Below are 20,485 nucleotides of genomic sequence, written 5' to 3'. Positions count from 1 at the left end.
GAGAGAAGGGGAGAGAGAGAAGGGGGAGAGAGAGAGAGAGAGAGAGAGAGAGGGGGAGAGAGAGAGAGAAGGGGAGAGAGAGAGAGAGAAGGGGAGAGAGAGAGAGAAGGGGAGAGAGAGAAGGGGAGAGAGAGAGAGAGAGAGAAGGGGAGAGAGAGAAGGGAGAGAGAGAGAGAGAGAGAGAGAGAGAGAGAGAGAGAGAGAGGGGGAGAGAGAGAGAGAGAAGGGGAGAGAGAGAGAGAGAAGGGGACAGGGAGAGAGAGAGAGAAGGGGAGAGAGAGAAGGGGAGAGAGAGAGAGAGAGAGAGAAGGGGAGAGAGAGAAGGGAGAGAGAGAGAGAGAGAGAGAGAGAGAGAGAGAGGGAGAGAGAGAGAGAAGGGGAGAGAGAGAGAGAGAAGTGGAGAGGGAGAGAGAGAGAGAGAGAGAGAGAGAGAGAGAGAGAGAGAGAGAGAGAGAGAGGATAGGAGAACACTGGTTGGGGAAATCTCCTTGTGGGAGTTGCCAGTCCATTGTCTCTGCCTTTAGATTGACTGCCTCATTTATAAAACAATCTCTCCAATTTCCCCACAGACTGAAAACCTGCAGAAGGAAGAGAGTGTATACAGTATACCCAGGGCGGGAGATGACTGGAGATTGTTGTTATGGAGATAAACTCAGAATGTGTATAGTTGTCAGGGGAGATATGGCAAAAAGGAAAATAAGAGGATCTCTTCCTCTCTGGTTTGTGTCCTTAATAAAAATGATGCAGTGCTCTGCGCGTAAATCGATAGTTAAACGGCTTTGTGTGTTCTCTGTGAGAAGCTATAGTCTCATATGTTCTACGAAGCAATGCCTCTTTCTCTGTCACAGATCATGCATGGTAATAATGCAGTGACTCATTTTAATTACTCAGCTGGCCTGTTTCACACAACTAAAGATATTCCGTTAATGATGAGTGACTGTGATAGAGTTCATCCATAAGGATAGCATTGAAGAGTAGGCTACAGCTGCACAACACTGAGATGATCCTGAAATGAAAGTAAGTACAGTAATCGATCGTGGCTTAGGCACTGAGTTTCACTCAAGAAGGATCTGACTTGAAACAGGATCAACACTCAAAGTCAGTCCACAAATGAATGGAAAACCAATTCATTGATCGGGTACAACACAACAACATCCTGTCCCTGAAAGACAACAATACATCTGGATTCTGTTGATCAAATGATCACTGTCAGAATGTCACACTGACGGTAGGAGGCCATCACTGAAGAGGAATCCATACAGCACCTCACTAGCTCATACTTTGTCTGTTTAATAACTGTCACTTTCCTTAATAGTAAGTGCTCTGATCTAAGTAATGTGGACGGCAGTAAGTCATCACGGGTGAGAGCTGTCACTCGATGAATAGAGGTAAGGATGTTGCTACTGGTAATTATTTTCAGAGATGCCTTTCGGCCTTCCCCCCCCTCGAGCATCTGTAACAAAGCTGTAGTAATCAATGGCAGCAACCGTCACTGTCAGCACCATCCACACTGCTGCCCTGTGGGATTCACACAGAGAGAGAGGGAGAGTCGGAGAGAGAGAGAGAGAGAGAGAGAGAGAGAGAGAGAGAGAGAGAGAGGGAGGGAGGGAGGAGGAGAGAGAAAGAGAGAGAGAGAGAGGGAGAGTCGGAGAGAGAGAGAGAGAGAGAGAGAGAGAGGGAGAGTCGGAGAGAGAGAGGGAGAGTCGGGGAGAGAGAGAGAGAGAGAGAGAGAGAGAGAGAGAGAGAGAGAAAGAGAGGGAGAGTCGGAGAGAGAGAGAGAGGGAGGGAGGAGGAGAGAGAGAGAGGGAGGGAGGAGGAGAGAGAGTGTGAGAGATAGAGGGAGGAGAAGAGAGAGAGAGAGAGAGAGAGAGAGAGAGAGAGAGAGAAAGATAGAGGGAGGGAGGGATAGAGAGAGAGATAGAGGGAGAGAGAAAGAAGGATAGGTAACCTAACGGTTAAGAAGTTGGGCCAGTAAGCGAAGGTTTACTGGTTCAAATCTCCGAGCGGACTAGGTAAAAAAATCTATCAATGTGCACTTGAACAAGGTACTTAATCCTAATTGCTCTTGTAAGTCTGGATAAGAGCGTCTGCTAAATAAGAGAGAGGGTAAAATTATTAGTCATAGCAGGTCTGACACCCAGAGCACTGGTTAATTTCCTCCCCTGGCTCGAGTCCGTCAATGAAGATAAGAGTAATTTCAGCCTAGGAATGACTGCCTATACGTTTTTAAAAACCCTCGTAGTCACAGAAACCAGGACATTGATTTCGATTTTCTTCGTTTAAGAAGGAAGGCCTCTCTAGCCTCCTCCATGTTAGAATCCTCTCTGCCAACAGCTCATTATCAACCACACACATAATCCTTCAAATTGGCTACAAATGCCAGCCTAAAGAGCTAAGCTGCAGAAAACATTTAGGAAACCTTAAACGAGTATTTTCTTTACTGATATTCCTAGTGAAATGTGGTATCCTGTTTGTGCGGGGTAGTAGTCCATGTTAATAGTAGGCTAAGTGCAGTGTTTCTGTCTGCCTTTGAATAAATCAATGTTGACACAATGCTGCTCTTGGACTTTCCCCTCGTTATATTAATTTGTGGGTAGTTTTAGTGTTGTGTTTGTCCAAAGCCCCCAGCCATGTGAAGTGAACTGGTGTCATGAAGCTCACTGTCAGAGCCGGGGAAAAAAGTCAACGATGAAGTGTTGGTCTGTAGCAAACTACTACGCTGTGGTCGCATATTAAATGGATGTAAATACTGTGGAAAATTCCTGCCAGCTATTACCTGGAAGAAGAGGCAGAGGTATCATATTAGAATATATCTGACATGCAGGGTTAGCCATGCAGCACCCATCACTAGCTGGCACAGCCACAAAGTCATAAAATCTGATTTTAAACCTAATCCTAACCTTAACCCTAACCACACTGCTAACCCTAATGCCTAACCATAACCTTAAATTAAAAACATTTTTTTTTTCATGAATTTGTTCAATATATCCAATTGTGACTTTGCAGCTGGCCTATCGCTCGGTTCAGCCTCCAGGACAAGACTCATGACAATAAACGTTAATGTGCAAGAAATAATGGAATATTTTGTAATAAACAGCTGCTCCATTGTTACTGAGAAAGAATGTCAAAAAGTCCACTATACTGTCCTTATGAAACAAGCTTCACAGACAGACAAGAGGCTTCACAGACAGACGGGAGGTTTCACAGAGTATACTGTACTTTCAATGCTCAGACACTTGGGCCCTTGGGTATTAAGGGTTAAGTGGACAAACCTACAGCTGCTGTGAACTGGCCAATGATGGCCAATGGCCTCAATCTAGGGGCTTTGGTCACGCATTAAGCACTTGTCAGAAGGGAGCAGTGAATTGCAGCGCAGGACTTCAGGTCAACTCACAAGACAAAGTGCTGTTGCCAAAAGACGGCAGTCTGGAGGGAAGGAATGAAGGAGCACAGGAGGGGATGGGAGCTACATTCCCTTGCAGCGAGCGGCAGATTGAGAGAATGGTCATGTATTCCTCCCAGCATCTGCATGTAACCAAGGGAACATGCTTTTATGCAATATGTGTATGGTAGGAACCATCAAAGTAGCTATTCACTTCACACCCCCACCTTTCCAGATGCTCTTTCCACAAAGTGCCCAGGCAATACCTCTAGTCTAGACCCTAGAGACTGTGTGGCTGTGGCATTGTAACACATTGTAACTCCTGGGAGAGCCACTCCAGATTGATCACCATGTTGAGGCAGCAAAGGGCTATAGCATCTTTCTCAGGGCCTGGCCGGCCAGCAGATCCCTGTAAACTCACTACCTCACTCATCAGACTGCAGCATTCAGCAGCACGTTGACTGGATGAGAGCTGCTGTGAGCTGCAGGGAAGAGGAAAACAAATTCCAAGTGACCCGACTATTTCATTTCCAACATCATGGCTGTGATCAATCTCTCCTGCCGTGAGCCCCCCACACAACGGAGACAATCATTCACTACTTGAGAGGCAGCTATGGGAGTATTGACTGAAGGAAGATGACAGTGTGTGTGTGTGTGTGTGTGTGTGTGTGTGTGTGTGTGTGTGTGTGTGTGTGTGTGTGTGTGTGTGTTTGTGTGTGTGTGTGCGTGTGTCTGTGTGCCTGTGTCTGTGTGCCTGTGTCTGTGTGCCTGTGTCTGTGTGCCTGTGTCTGTGTGCCTGTGTCGGTGTCTGTGTGTTTGTGTGTCTGTATATGTGTGTGTTTTCAGAGGACCTATGAGACTCACGGAGGCAAACAGCTGTCTAACAGCCATTATCGCAAGTGATGATTAACATTATCATCATTAGGGCTGTCTCCTACAAGTGTCCTGAAGGATGCAAATCAATACAAGACTGAAATGGATTGATTGAAAATGATATGTGCTGAACAGAGGTAAAAGACCATGGATCTAGCACGGTGTATTACATCGATCACCCAGACAACGCTAGCTAGGCTAGTAAACAGAGTATCAAAACATAGCAGCGGAAGATACCGCGGACTGCAAAGCATAGATAATACAACGTATCGCTGCGATCAATACTGCTAGCCTTGTGGTTTCAGATTGAATGAGTTGATCAGAGGCAGATATCTAATTCTACTTTAATGTGTGGAAACAGATCAGTGCCTTTTGAAATCTGTCTCCGCTTCTTGTTCATTTGTTCCAATTGTGTCACCATATGTTTACGCCATGGCTGTCATGTACATCCAATCATTGATCGTACTCCTACTTCTTCACTAGTTGATTTGAATTTTAAAAAAGCTCATCATGCTTCAGTATCAGACAATGTTCTGTCTGTGTGAAGCTATTAACTGCAGAAGGTAACAGTTTGGGTTGCACTTAACAAAGGACTTCAGTCAGTGCTGCTCTGGCCAACGGCATGCAAATTGTGCTTGATTATCCAAAGTGCTTTACTTTACATTTAGCTTATATGCAAAACATTCACTCTGTTTTGCAGGTGGATTTTTAGGCCTAACACATTGGTCCTATTCCATCAACGGCTATGGGCTGTCATTGCTGACAGATCACTGCCATATTTAACATCCTTTAATATAAATTACGAAGTCAAGTGCATGGCTCTAATTGAATTGCCGGGGCCTATTATTGGTCAAACTGTGAGTATCCCCATTGGGGTCAGCAGCAGCGAGGTATCCATTCCTTACTGATGGATTCATCCTGACATCCTCCCTGTACTTTAGTCTGTTGAGGAAGACGAGGACCGTAGATTTAATTGACTGCCAGGACGTCCTTGGATGTGTTTCCTGACGGAAAATACGTTGAGCCGTGAGATGTGGTCCACAACTACAGTACGCAGTGTCCTAAATGGCACTCTATTCCCTACATTGCACCCTATTCCCTATATTGCACTTCCTGCACTTCCCATAGGGCTCTTGTCTAAGGTAGTGCACTATGTAGGGGATAGGGTGCCATTTGAGACACAGCCGCACTGTAGTGGTGGAGTGACGGTGCTAGATAGAAGAATAGAAGGATAGAAGGATATATTCAGTGGCTGTGCTGTTTGGAAGTAGTCTAACGGGAACCAAGGCCTGGCTGGTGAGGCAGATAGCATGCTAACTTGTCTTATTTACAGCAACTCTTCATCCGAAGTGGCACACTGAGACGTGAAACCATCAGTAACTGAGTTCCATCATCTCAGAGAGAAATTCTTTATCTCAGAGAGAAATTCTTTATTTCAGAGCTGCCATTGATTTGGTGGAAAATAAACAACTCCCGGAAGAGATTGGCTGTTCCAAATTTGAATCATAACACAAACAAGGCTGTAAAAGAATCTGGAAGTTAGTTTTAATATTTTGTCATAATTACTAGGAGAGTCAGCTGACAGGAATCATTTGTCTTTTAAACGTGTCTGTCACTAAGGAACGAATACTAAAGAGCAGAGATATATCCTGCGGTAGAGGAGGAGTTTGAGATATCACATTTGCATCAATCATTGTCAAGAGATTAGGCTAGAATCCACAGCAGTCATCAATGTTTGCTGGTGGGAAATCCGGGAGCAATTATACTATGAATGAATATAGATGGCTGGTTCTGTTTATTTTAGTCATGGAATTTGGATTCTATCTTGGCTTAAGTGGACATTGTGGTGGTCACAGACCAGAGGTACGGTACCTTCAGGACTTAGCCTGAAGTGACACTTTCAATCAAATATTTCAAATCTTATTAGCAAAAATAATGATTTTAATTTATTGAAAATGTGTATATCACTGTGCTTTTCTGTAAGCTAAATTTTATGTTCAACCCCTTTGATCATTCAAATTGTCAGAGTACCTATTAAGGGATTTTTCTTAATTGATTTAATGTTGATATGCCACGAGAGGCCAGATGTGGCCCCAAGGCCAGTATTTAGGTATCACCACTCTGTATGGTTGTTTTCTAACTTGCCCCCTCTGTTCTCTCCCCTTATACGATCAGGCAAATGCTTTGACACAAAATGGCCGACGTGGGTGCTTCCTCTAAGGCAGTGGATCCCAAACTTTTTATAGTCCTGTACCCCTTCAAACATGCAACCTCCAACTGCGTACCCCCTCTAGAACCAGGGTCAGCGCACTCTCAAATGTTGTTTTTTGCCATCATTGTAAGCCAGCCACACACACACTATACAATACATTTATTAAACATAAGAATGAGTGTTTTTGTCACAACCTGGCTCATGGGAAGTGAAAAAGAGCTCTTATAGGACCGGGGCACAAATAATAATATAATAATAATCAATAATTTTGCTCATTATTTAGCCATCTTACATATAAAACTTTATTTGTTTATTGAAAATTGTTAATAACCAATCACAGGTTAATGAGAAGGATGTGCTTGAAAGGATGTAAATAACTCTGCAATGTTGGATTTTATTGGAGAGTCTCAGTCTTAAATACTTTTCCACACACAGTCTGTGCCTGTATTTAGTTTATGCCAGTGAGGGCCGAGAATCCACTCTCACATAGGTACTTGGTTGCAAAGGGCATCATTGTCTTAACAGACAATTTGCCAAGGCAGGATACTCTGAGCGCAGCCCAGTCAAGAAATCTGGCAGTGGCTTCCTATTAAATTACATTTTCACAGAACCGCTTGTTGCAATTTCGATGAGACTCTCTTGTTCAGATATCAGTAAGTGGACTGGAGGCAGGGCATGAAAGGGATAAGGAATCCAGTTGTTTGTGTCGTCCGTTTCAGGAAAGTACCTGCGTAATTGCGCTTCCAACTCACTCAGGTGCTTCGCTATATCACATTTGACATTGTCCGTAAGCTTGAGTTCATTTGCACACAACAAATCATACAATGATGGAAAGATCTGTGTGTTGTCCTTGTTAAAGCAGACAGAGAAGAGCTCTAACTTCTTAATCATAGCATCAATTTTGTCCTGCACATTGAATATAGTTGCGGAGAGTCCCTGTGATCCTAGATTCAGATCATTCAGAGAAAAAACATCCCCCAGATAGACCAGTCGTGTGAGAAACTCGTCATCATGCAAGCAGTCAGACAAGTGAAAATGATGGTCAGTAAAGAAAACTTAAAGCTCATCTCTCAATTTCAAAAAACGTGTCAATACTTTGCCCCTTGTAAAAGCATTACATGGTCACTGCCCATATCATTGCATAGTGCAGAAAATACACGAGAGTTCAGGGGCTTTGCTTTAACAAAGTTAACCATTTTCACTGTAGTATCCAAAACGTCTTTCAAGCTGTCAGGCATTCCTTTGGAAGCAAGAGCCTCTCGGTCGATGCTGCAGTGTACCCAAGTGTCGTCGGGAGCAACTGCTTGCATGGGCGTTACCACTCCACTATGTCTCCCTGTCATGGCTTTTGCACCATCAGTACAGATACCAACACATCTTGACCACCAAAGTCCATTTGATGTCACAAAGCTGTTCAGTACTTAAAAAATATCTTCTCCTGTTGTCCTGGTTTCCAGTGGTTTGCAGAAGAGGATGTCTTCCTTAATTGACCCCCCATAAACATAACAGGCCATATACCAGGATCTGTGCCAGGCCCGCCACGTCTGTTGACTCATCCAGCTGTAATGCATAGAATTCACTGACATGTATGCGAAGCAGTAATTGTTTCCAAACATCTCCTGCCATGTCACTGATGCGTCGTGAAACAGTGTTGTTTGATGAAGGCATTGTCTGTATAGTTTTTTTGGCCTTTCCCCCAGCATTGTCCTAGCCATACCCACGGCAGCAAGAATAATTAAGTCGTCCACAATAGTATGGGGCTTGCCTGTCCTAGCCACTCGGTAGCTCACCATATAAGACTCCTCTAGCCCCTTCTTATTAATGGTATCTGTTGCTTTTATATGTGTTATTACTCGTAAGTTGTCTTAATTCTTGCTCAAAAAACTCCTGTGGCTTATTTTTCAAATTGGCATGTTTTGTTTCTAAATGTCTGCGCAAGAGTGAAGGTTTCATCGAGTTGTGAGATAGTACTTTTGCACATATAACACACTGTGGCTGAGGAAAGGCACTACTCCCAATATAAGTGAACTCCAATCAATGTATTTCTCATCATATTTGCACCTAATTATTTGACTAGGCTACCTCTATTGGTGTCACGCCCTGACCTTAGAGCTTTTTATGTCTCTATTTTGGGTTTGGTCAGGGTGTGATTTGGGTGGGCATTCTATGTTCTTTTTTCTATGTTTTTGTATTTCTTTGTTTTGGCCGGGTATGGTTCTCAATCAGGGACAGCTGTCTATCGTTGTCTCTGATTGGGAACCATACTTAGGTAGCCCTTTTCCCTCCTTTCTGTGTGGGAAGTTGACTTTGTTAGGGGCACTATAGCCCATGTAAGCTTCACGGTTGTTTCTTCATTTCTTGTTTTGTTGGCGTCATTTTAAATAAGAGAAAATGTACGCTCACCACGCTGCCCCTTGGTCCACTTCGTTTGACGGCCGTGGCAATTTGACATTGTGTTGTTATTTCGCTGAACACTAGATGGTTTCATTTTATTTTTGGCAGTGAAATGAGGCTACTCAGGCGAGAAAAAAACCTCACCCAAATGTATAGCCCCGTTGAAAAATATAAACGGACTGTTTGAAAATGTAAAGACATTAAAAAACAATATATATTTTAAAATGTGAATCACATTTTTATTTGGCGTACGCCCGACAACATTGTGTGTACCCCTAGGGGAAAACCTGCTCTAAGGAGACTGAAAAACAGCTTCTATCTCAAGGCCATCAGACTGTTAAACAGCCACCACTAACATTGAGTGGCTGCTGCCAACACACTGACAACTCCAGCCACTTTAATAATGGGAATTGATGAGAAATGTAAAATATATCACTAGCCACTTTAAACAATGCTACCTAATATAATGTTTTCATACCCTACATTATTCATCTCATATGTATACGTATATACTGTACTCTATATCATCTACTGCATCTTTATGTAATACATGTATCACTAGCCACTTTCCACTTTAACTATGCCACTTTGTTTACATACCCATCTCATATGTATATACTGTACTCAATACCATCTACCGTATCTTGCCTATGCCGCTCTGTACCATCACTCATTCATTTATCTTTATGTACATAATGTATTCTTTATCCCCTTACACTTGTGTGTATAAGGTAGTAGTTTTGGAATTGTTAGCTAGATTACTTGTTGGTTATTACTGCATTGTCGGAACTAGAAGCACAAGCATTTCGCTACACTCGCATTAACATCTGCTAACCATGTGTATGTGACAAATAAAATTTGATTTGATTTGATTTGAAATGATACATGTCGGCTGAATCTGGTCAACACCTAGTCTAAAGATGACTGGGTTGCTATTGTGATATCTGGGAATATAATGAGAGGAAACAGAAAGAGAGATGAAACCCTACTGTATCCGTTGTATTCACATCCATTTCCATTGTGTCAAATTAATTCATTAAAGTCTACTGAAAGTGTCTTGCCTTGTTAGCGAGAAGCACAGCTGCTTTAGAACCAAGTCTAATTCAGAGTACATCATTCCATTCAAATCATTGCTAGGTTACCCAACAGTGACTGTTCAGGCTTTTCCCCCTATTGAATCTACCACCAAGTATGGACAAAACACAATGTCAAAGCTGACAACACTGTCCACAAACACTGTTTCGAAACGGGGACATTTCCTCTACAGAAGGACTGAATAAAATGGAAATAATAATAGGAAGAAAAATACATTTCATACTCTGTGATCAAATGGTTTGAGGCCTTGTATCACCTGCAGTGATTCTCTCCTGAATGTGATGTGTTGCATTAAACAAATTCTCTGTTTGATCAACCATTTATTCAACATCAGCACTCTAACTAACAAGGATATTATGGATGACAAATGGGAAAACATCCCTGTTTTGTAGGGTCAGGCGTTTAGACGACACATGTCCTGTAATGTCTATGTTGATCAAACAGCTTCCAGTTGGAAAGTACAGTGATTAAGTACATTTCAAAACAAAGGAAAGATAATGAAACGATATAAACCATTTCAGGTCAATAGGATTTAAAGCATAGCACAGGCAAACTGCCTGATTCATGGTAAAGAAAAAAGGTTGTCTCTAATAGGAAAGTGAACAATGGACCTGGACTAACAACGCAGTGCGGAGCAGGGCTTTTATTTATCAGAGGACACATTTCAAATAACCACCTCAGGCTCCGGCTCATCCACCTACCTGGAAGGGAAGCCCACAGGGACTGTCGCCATGAAAACAAACACCTTTCCTCAAGCTCTAGGGCTGCAGGCAGTGATCTGATATGCTTTAAAGGCCCAGCTGTAGGCCCTGCTGTCTGATATGTATTAAAGGCCCTGCTGTAGGCCCTGCTGTCTGATATGCATTACAGGCCCTGCGGATGGCACCTGCTGTCTGATATGCATTACAGGCCCTGCTGTAGGCCCTGCTGTCTGATATGCATTAAAGGACCTGCTGTTGGCCCTGCTGTCTGATATGCATTAAAGGCCCTGCTGTTGGCCCTGCTGTCTGATATGTATTACAGGCCCTGCTGTCTGATATGCATTGAAGGCCCTGCTGTCTTATATGCATTGAAGGCCCTGCTGTAGGCCCTGCTGTCTGATATGCATTAAAGGCCCTGCTGTCTGATATGCATTAAAGGCCGTGCTGTAGGCCCTGCTGTCTGATATGCATTAAAGGCCGTGCTGTAGGCCCTGCTGTCTGATATGCATTACAGGCCCTGCTGTCTGATATGTATTACAGGCCCTGCTGTTGGCCCTGCTGTCTGATATGCATTAAAGGCCCTGCTGTAGGCACTGCTGTCTGATATGTATTACAGGCCTTGCTGTCTGATATGTATTACAGACCCTGCTGTTGGCCCTGCTGTCTGATATATATTACAGGCCCTGCTGTTGGCCCTGCTGTCTGATATGCATTAAAGGCCCTGCTGTAGGCACTGCTGTCTGATATGTATTACAGGCCCTGCTGTCTGATATGTATTACAGACCCTGCTGTTGGCCCTGCTGTCTGATATATATTACAGGCCCTGCTGTTGGCCCTGCAGTCTGATATGTATTACAGGCCCTGCTGTTGGCCCTGCTGTCTGATATATATTACAGGCCCTGCTGTTGGCCCTGTTGTCTGATATATATTACAGGCCCTGCTGTTCGCCCTGCTGTCCGATATGTATTACAGGCCCTGCTGTTGGCCCTGCTGTCTGATATATATTACAGGCCCTGCTGTTGGCCCTGCTGTCTGATATATATTACAGGCCCTGCTGTTGGCCCTGCTGTCTGATATATATTACAGGCCCTGCTGTTGGCCCTGCTGTCTGATATATATTACAGGCCCTGCTGTTGGCCCTGTTGTCTGATTAGTATTACAGGCCCTGCTGTTGGCCCTGCTGTCTGATATTTATTACAGGCCCTGCTGTTGGCCCTGCTGTCTGATTAGTATTATAGGCCTTGCTGTAGGCCCTTCTGTCTGATTAGTATTACAGGCCCTGCTGTTGGCCCTGCTGTCTGATTAGTATTACAGGCCCTGCTGTTGTCCCTGCTGTCTGATATATATTACAGGCCCTACTGTTGGCCCTGCTGTCTGATATATATTACAGGCCCTGCTGTAGGCCCTTCTGTCTGATTAGTATTACAGGCCCTGCTGTAGGCCCTTCTGTCTGATTAGTATTACAGGCCCTGCTGTAGGCCCTTCTGTCTGATTAGTCTTACAGGCCCTGCTGTAGGCCCTTCTGTCTGATTAGTATTACAGGCCCTGCTGTAGGCCCTTCTGTCTGATTAGTATTACAGGCCCTGCTGTAGGCCCTTCTGTCTGATTAGTATTACAGGCCCGGCTGATGGCCCTTCTGTCTGATATATATTACAGGCCCTGCTGTAGGCCCTTCTGTCTGATTAGTATTACAGGCCCTGCTGTAGGCCCTTCTGTCTGATTAGTATTACAGGCCCTGCTGTAGGCCCTTCTGTCTGATTAGTATTACAGGCCCTGCTGTAGGCCCTTCTGTCTGATTAGTATTACAGGCCCTGCTGTAGACCCTTCTGTCTGATTAGTATTACAGGCTCTGCTGTAGGCCCTGCTGTCTGATATGCATCACAGGTCCTGCTGCAGGCCCTGCTGTCTGATATGCATTAAAGGACAATTGAAAACACAACATAAGCAAATATCCTTCTGAGAATGAATAAACTACTACTAAAAGATCTCCATCACTGTACAGTATGTCTTCCATTATATGTTGTTTTTCCCACAGATTCATCCAGATTCATCCTTGAACGACATGTACAGATGTTTATAAATATTCGCTATACAAATACATTTCTCAAGGTCTCTCCTTTGCCTGCATGTTATCAATGAAGGAATGATGTCCTCCCTCTATTCCGTCAATAGCCAGAGAAATGCTAGGTCACAGGAAATGTCTCTCCTCCCACATCGCTCCCCTGGTAGAACCACCTTTAATACATCCCTGTGGGACACGGTGGATATGGCAGCACATAGCATTCCGCTGGTTCAAAATAGAGCTGATAAAGGCTCCAAGAGAGACGTTGACTCCCTGATGGGGTGAAAGAGAGAGAAGGAGAGAGAGAGAGATCAAGAGAGAGAGAGAGAGAGGCCATCAGAGGGGTAGTAGGGACATCTTTCTACTGCTGCTGTCCCTTACTGTAATACCACTGATATCCCTTACTGTAATACCACTGATATCGCTTACTGATTCCACTTACTGTAATACCATTGATATCCCTTAGTGTAATACCACTGATATCCCTTACTGTAACACCACTGATATCCCTTACTGTAATACCACTGATATCGCTTACTGATTCAACTTACTGTAATACCACTGATAACCCTTACTGTAATACCACTGATATCGCTTACTGATTCCACTTACTGTAATACCACTGATATCCCTTACTGCAATACCACTGATATCGCTTACTGATTCCACTTACTGTAATACCACTGATATCCCTTACTGTAACACCACTGATATATCTTAGTGTAACACCACTGATATCCCTAACTGTAATACCACTGATATCCCTTACTGTAACATCACCGATATTGCTTACTGATACCACTTACTGTAACACCACTGATATCCCTTACTGTAATAACACTGATATCCCTTACTGTAACACCACTGATATCCCTTACTGTAACACCAATGATATCCCTTACTGTAATACCACCGATATCGCTAACTGATACCACTTACTGTAACACCACTGATATCCCTTACTGCAATACCACTGATATCCCTTACTGTAACACCACTGATATCCCTTACTGTAACACCACTGATATCCCTTACTGTAACACCAATGATATCCCTTACTGTAATACCACTGATATCCCTTACTGATACCGCTTACTGTAACATCACTGATATCCCTTACTGTAATACAAATAATATCCCTTACTGTAATACCACTGATATCCCTTACTGATACCACTTACTGTAACATCACTGATATCCCTTACTGTAATACAAATTATATCCCTTACTGTAACACCAATGATATCCCTTAGTGTAATTACCACTGATACCTAGAATGAACACATGGCCATGTCTTCATCATATAGTACTTCACAATATACTGCTATATTTGCCATGACTCTCAATATATCACACAAAGCCAGTGTAATTGTATTGAAACTGTGGTGAAATGCAGGATGCTGAAGGACCTCAACTGAGAAGTGACTATTCTTTAAGGAGTATGGATGAATGGCATATGCCATCCATTGTTGAAAGCACTTGACTCTGAGATTGCAAAGGGAATGTTGACTGCTGTTAAAGCAACATTTGTGCGCAAACATGTGGAAAGGCTGAGAGACAGATCCATTATCCAACTGTTCCATGGACCACTACAGAAGAACACACAATGCTGTTTCTTCTAAAGCCCATTCTGCAGCTGAAGGTGCTGTCCTAGTGTAGCAGAGTGGCAGGCTGATCAAAAGTTTTGTTGTACAATAGGGTGAATATTCTGACTCTTGTCTATATCACAGTCAAATTTCTTCTCTTGTTGGCTTAAAGTTCACACATCAGGGGAGGTAGAGAGATATGGAGGGATGGACAGGGAGAGAAAGAGAGAGAGAGAGAGAGAGAGAGACAGAGAGACAAACAGAGGGGGAGAGAGGAAACTGTGAGTGTGTATGAGATAGACATTCTCTTCTGAACTGGAGATGCCATCTGTCAATGTCAGGGCCTGTAATACTGCTTATTTGACAAATGCCAAGGCAACCTGAAGATGGTTCATAATAAATAGCAGCCCAGATTGGAGCCCAAACCGACAGCACTCAATAGAACCAAAAGCCAATAGAACCACAAAAGTTAGCTGTTTGCATTTAACATCCTTAGCATTAGTGCATTGACAGGTATAGAAATGTAACATAGAAAGAAGCCATTACTCTTAAAAGTAGATGGACATCAGAAGATTCCATTTGGACCTTCCTTTGAATATTCATCATCCAACATCAACTCCAACCAACCACAGTTAAGTTGACTCAATCACACATTCCTCTCTCCATGATTCCAATACCTGGAGAGGTTCAACCACCGGGCTGGAGTGACAGACAGCTAACAGACAGTTAAATGGAGACGTACCTGAGCCTCTCTTGGACACTGTTTTGAAACCTCGGACCACAGCAGCATAGAGAAGAATCTGGAGTGTGATGGGAGCTTTCATTTTTCACCTGGCCAAGTGTCCTATGGGGTTAGAGGAGAGGAGAGAGAGGTTAGAGACTATCCATAAAGGTAAGAATAATGAACAAATCCTTTAGAGAAGATAATGCGCTTTGTAGACAAAACATAAATCAAGAAACACACACTAAATCTAAACAGTCATTTTTGTTTTTATGCCTCTAAAGAGCGAAGAAAGTACACCCCACCATTTTGAACGCAATAGATCACTTTAACTGGCTTCAACAGCTCCCTCACTCTTCCTAGACAGTCATTTTGTCTAAATCACAGCGTGCTATAGACCACAATCATGACGCAACACCTCATGTATTAGATTTGGAAGGGAAACGGTGTATCCTGAATATGTTGCTTCATGGTTTAAGGATGACATACAACATAAAGAAGTAAATCATGATAGAGTATAACATCAAGGCAAACATATTATTAGGAAATGGCAGCAAACATACAAATATTTAAGCCCACATACATTCCCTTAATTAATAAATAAAATAAAATCTAAAACAGTGAAACAGCCGACTGGGCACAGATGTCAATCTAACATCTATTCCACGTTGGTTCAACGTCATTTCATTGAAATGACGTGGAAACAACATTGATTCAACCAGTATGTGCCCAGTAGGAATGGCTGTAACACTAACAATCAATAACAAGCACCACTGAAGGGTGAGTGGAGGTACAGTATTTGTTACAGCGCCTTTGGAAAGTATTCAGACCCCTTGACTTTATCAACATTTTGTTTGGTTACAGCTTTATTCTAAAATTGATTAAATTGTTTTTCCCCCTCATCAATCTACACACAATACCATGTAATGACAAAGTAAAAACTGGTTTTAAGAAATTGTTCTAAATTATAATAAATAAATAAAAACGGAAATATCACATTCACTGTGCCTTGCGAAAGTATTCATCCCCCTTGGCATTTTTCCTATTTTGTTGCATTACAACCTGTAATTTAAATGGATTTTTATTTGGTTTTAATGTAATAGACATACAGTGCCTTGCGAAAGTATTCGGCCCCCTTGAACTTTGCGACCTTTTGCCACATTTCAGGCTTCAAACATAAAGATATAAAACTGTATTTTTTTGTGAAGAATCAACAACAAGTGGGACACAATCATGAAGTGGAACGACATTTATTGGATATTTCTAACTCTTTTAACAAATCAAAAACTGAAAAATTGGGCGTGCAAAATTATTCAGCCCCCTTAAGTTAATACTTTGTAGCGCCAACTTTTGCTGCGATTACAGCTGTAAGTCGCTTGGGGTATGTCTCTATCAGTTTTGCATTTTTTCCCATTCCTCCTTGCAAAACAGCTCGAGCTCAGTGAGGTTGGATGGAGAGCATTTGTGAACAGCAGTTTTCAGTTCTTTCCACAGATTCTCGATTGGATTCAGGTCTGGACTTTGACTTGGCCATTCTAACACCTGGATATGTTTATTTTTGAACCATTCCATTGTAGATTTTGCTTTATGTTTTGGATCATTGTCTTGTTGGAAGACAAATCTCCGTCCCAGTCTCAGGTCTTTTGCAGACTCCATCAGGTTTTCTTCCAGAATGGTCCTGTATTTGGCTCCATCCATCTTCCCATCAATTTTAACCATCTTCCCTGTCCCTGCTGAAGAAAAGCAGGCCCAAACCATGATGCTGCCACCACCATGTTTGACAGTGGGGATGGTGTGTTCAGCTGTGTTGCTTTTACGCCAAACATAACGTTTTGCATTGTTGCCAAAAAGTTCAATTTTGGTTTCATCTGACCAGAGCACCTTCTTCCACATGTTTGGTGTGTCTCCCAGGTGGCTTGTGGCAAACTTTAAACAACACTTTTTATGGATATCTTTAAGAAATGGCTTTCTTCTTGCCACTCTTCCATAAAGGCCAGATTTGTGCAATATACGACTGATTGTTGTCCTATGGACAGAGTCTCCCACCTCAGCTGTAGATCTCTGCAATTCATCCAGAGTGATCATGGGCCTCTTGGCTGCATCTCTGATCAGTCTTCTCCTTGCACTGTCAACTGTGGGACGTTATGTAGACAAGCGTGTGCCTTTCCAAATCATGTCCAATCAATTGAATTTACCACAGGTAAAGTTGTAGAAACACCTCAAGGACGATCAATGGAACCAGGATGCACCTGAGCTCAATTTCGAGTCTCACAGCAAAGGGTCTGAATACTTATGTAAATAAGGTTTTTCTGTTTTTTTTACTTTTAATACATTTGCAACAATGTCTAAACCTTTATTCGCTTTGTCATTATGGGGTATTGTGTGTAGATTGCTGAGGATTTTTTGAATTTAATCAATTTTAGGTTAAGTTGTAACGTAACAAAGTGTGGGAAAAGTCCAGGGGTCTGAATACTTTACGGAGGCACTGTATGTATGTAGTCCTATTGTAAAGCTATGGGTCAAATCAAGAACATAGTTAGTTGTACCGAAAGGAACACACCAGGTAAAAGGTCATGAGTAAAAGATTCTGAAGGTGAATTTACATCCAATCACCATATTGAAGGTGGATTACACAAGATAGTAGAAGTAGAAGCCACTCTTGCACGATTGACTATTTCTTCTACAATAAATTGCAATTGAAAAAAAACCTTTGGTGTTCACACATGTATTTGTTTGATTTATAACTGCACAGGACCCTACCCCCCAAAAAATTGGGGCCTGGACAAAAGGCTTTTTTGATCACTCAGATCAGCTCTGAAAAAGATCTGATGTGAAAAGATCAGATGTGATTGTTCAAAATACGAATTAGTTGAAAAAAGATGAGAATTGGGCTGCCTGTGTAAACACAGCTGTTGTTTTGAATGAGATGTGGCTTTCAGATTACACCACGTGCAAATCATTTAATCATCATTTACTCATCTGGATCATAGATCAAAACGGGGAAAACAAATATTTGATATCATGTTCTGCAGCTGCCTACAAATCTGCAATTAGCCTTTCAAATAAATGATGCCCGTATGCAAATCCATTCTCCAAAAGTTTTCTTTTTATTCCTCTCTTTAAGGATTTATCATCATGGACCCATATAAAATGAACTTCATCAAAGAAGAAGCTGTGTCAAAGTAGTGAGTAATAATATATCTGGCTTTGTTGCCATGCTAACTAACATGTTAATTTCACCGGCTCCCTAATCCTTTACATAATCAATTCTAATCTGAATTCCTCTGGTGTTAGGCCACTGTTTTGGGGGGTGGTTGTATGATCATTTCAATGACTGTCAATTCAATTGACATGTGGTAGCTTCCAATGTTAAAAAACTTCACGTTGACATTTAGTACCTGACAAAGACACAACACAGAATCTGGAGGGGGGAACCCGGTAAACCACAATAAACCTGAGGAGACAGTGTTAGTGTGTCAGTTCCAGATTAGACTGCAGCCAAGGATGACGACACCACCACAAACCACCCCGCTATGAAAGGGCCATTGTAGCGCCGGGCGCTAGTTGGCTAACGACGCTTCACAAGTCACCCCCTCACTACACTAAAACGATAAAGCAACACCCAAATCGTATCATTTTAATTAGCGTTCTCTCTCGTGTCTGCAAACATTACCACCAAAGATACTCTCGATGTGGTCCCTCTCTTACAAACAGAGCACACAATGATTAAATAGACACAATCGCCTAGGTTTACTAGCTTCCTGTGATAACTGTGATTGGGCGCCAGTGCATGGCATGTAAATGATGTTGCCATTTCAAAGACCCAATCATGGACACTCTTACTGACAGGTGTGGCTGCTTCGGGTGATGTATTGTTGTCTGTACCTTCTTTCCCTTTGTGCTGTTGTCTGCTCCCAATAATGTTTGTACCCTGTTTTGTGCTGCTACCATGTTGTGCTGCTGCCATGTTGTGTTGCTACCATGTTGTTGTCATGTGTTGCTGATATACTGTGTTGTTGTCTTAGGTCTCTCTTTATGTAGTGTTGTGGTGTCTCTCTTTATGTAGTGTTGTGTTGTCTCTCTTTATGTAGTGGTGTCTCTCTTTATGTAGTGGTGTCTCTCTTTATGTAGTGGTGTCTCTCTTTATGTAGTGGTGTGGTGTCTCTCTTTATGTAGTGGTGTGGTGTCTCTCTTTATGTAGTGGTGTGGTGTCTCTCTTTATGTAGTGGTGTGGTATCTCTCTTTATGTAGTGGTGTGGTGTCTCTCTTTATGTAGTGGTGTGGTGTCTCTCTTTATGTAGTGGTGTGGTGTCTCTCTTTATGTAGTGGTGTGGTGTCTCTCTTTATGTAGTGTTGTGTCTCTCTTGTCGTGATGTGTGTTTTGTCCTATATTTTTATTTTATTTTACATTTTTAATCCCATCCCGCGTCCCCGCAGGAGGCATTTTGCCTTTTAGTAGAACGTCATTGTAAGTAAGAATTTGTTGTTACTGACTTGCTTAGTTAAAAAACATGAAATAAATGCTAAATATTTTTTAAAAGAAGACGAAGATACATGGTGTTCAAAGGCAATAGGAGGTACTTGAAATTGGTGATATTGAATAATATTCCTAAATAACAAATAGAGGCATATTTGTCTACCTCAGTGCATCGTTACTGATGAGCTAACAAGTCGTCTGCAGGTGGTATTGCAGCAGACTGATCATAGTCCCGAGTATATCAAAAACAGAATAAATAAGGGATTATAGGATTAAACATGACAGAATTCAAAATATTACCATAATATGTTCCTGGAACTGCAAGCTCACTACTGTAGCAGTGGTTTGGATTGAAAATGCAAGGCAGATATGTAGTTGTTCCGTGATACACAGATAGGTCTGTTTAATTGTGAATAGGTCGCTAAAACAGTCATTCCTAGGTTATTACTGTGTAATGACCATTTACCATGCCATTGCTTAGTAACCAGCTGGGAAACTATGTGCGGTAAAATGAAGTGCTACTCTTGTTTGTATAAAACATTTACCATCGTAATTCTCATAATCAGTGATTTCAAGTGGATCCTGGTTAATATGTGAATATCAACCTCTTGTTATTTCAGAGTGTGTTTTCCCCAATACTGAGAGGAGAGAATCAAGTGCTAGCTATTTACACAGCCCACAGTGTGGGAGGGGAGCATGAGAATTGACATGAGCTCCCTGTTGTAGTGCAGTGTAGCCGACTACCCCCTGCTGCAGCAATGACGTAAACAAACAAGCAAGTCACTGATGGTCCATAACCATTGAATTAGCAGGGTCTGCAAAAGGAGGAAGCTCCATAGAATCTATTGTCGACTGCAGTTGTTGTCCAGTTGTTTTTCCTCATCCCCCTACCTCCTTGTCTCTTAGTCCCTGTCTATTAGTCCCTGTATTTATCCCCCGCTGGATTCAACCAAATTCAATTACTGTCTTGAAGGTTCTGCCA

The 20,485-nt window shown here is 42.3% G+C and overlaps 1 protein-coding gene across 2 annotated transcripts in view; it reads right to left on the bottom strand.

The window, feature by feature from the left end:
* LOC139372447 (interleukin-1 receptor accessory protein-like 1) overlaps nt 1-20,485 on the bottom strand; it is a 364,639-nt gene that overhangs the window by 330,913 nt on the left and 13,241 nt on the right. For both annotated transcript variants that reach the window (XM_071112164.1, XM_071112165.1), the window contains exon 2: nt 15,048-15,149. In XM_071112164.1, the coding sequence (XP_070968265.1) occupies nt 15,048-15,129 (82 nt within the window). In that variant the 5' untranslated portion in view covers nt 15,130-15,149. The remainder of the gene's footprint in view (nt 1-15,047; nt 15,150-20,485) is intronic.

Source organism: Oncorhynchus clarkii, chromosome 18 (genome assembly GCF_045791955.1).
Source record: "Oncorhynchus clarkii lewisi isolate Uvic-CL-2024 chromosome 18, UVic_Ocla_1.0, whole genome shotgun sequence".
Taxonomy (NCBI): Eukaryota; Metazoa; Chordata; class Actinopteri; order Salmoniformes; family Salmonidae; genus Oncorhynchus; species Oncorhynchus clarkii.
Note: the sequence above shows the minus strand (reverse complement) of the source record. Positions and strands in the feature narration are given on the sequence as shown.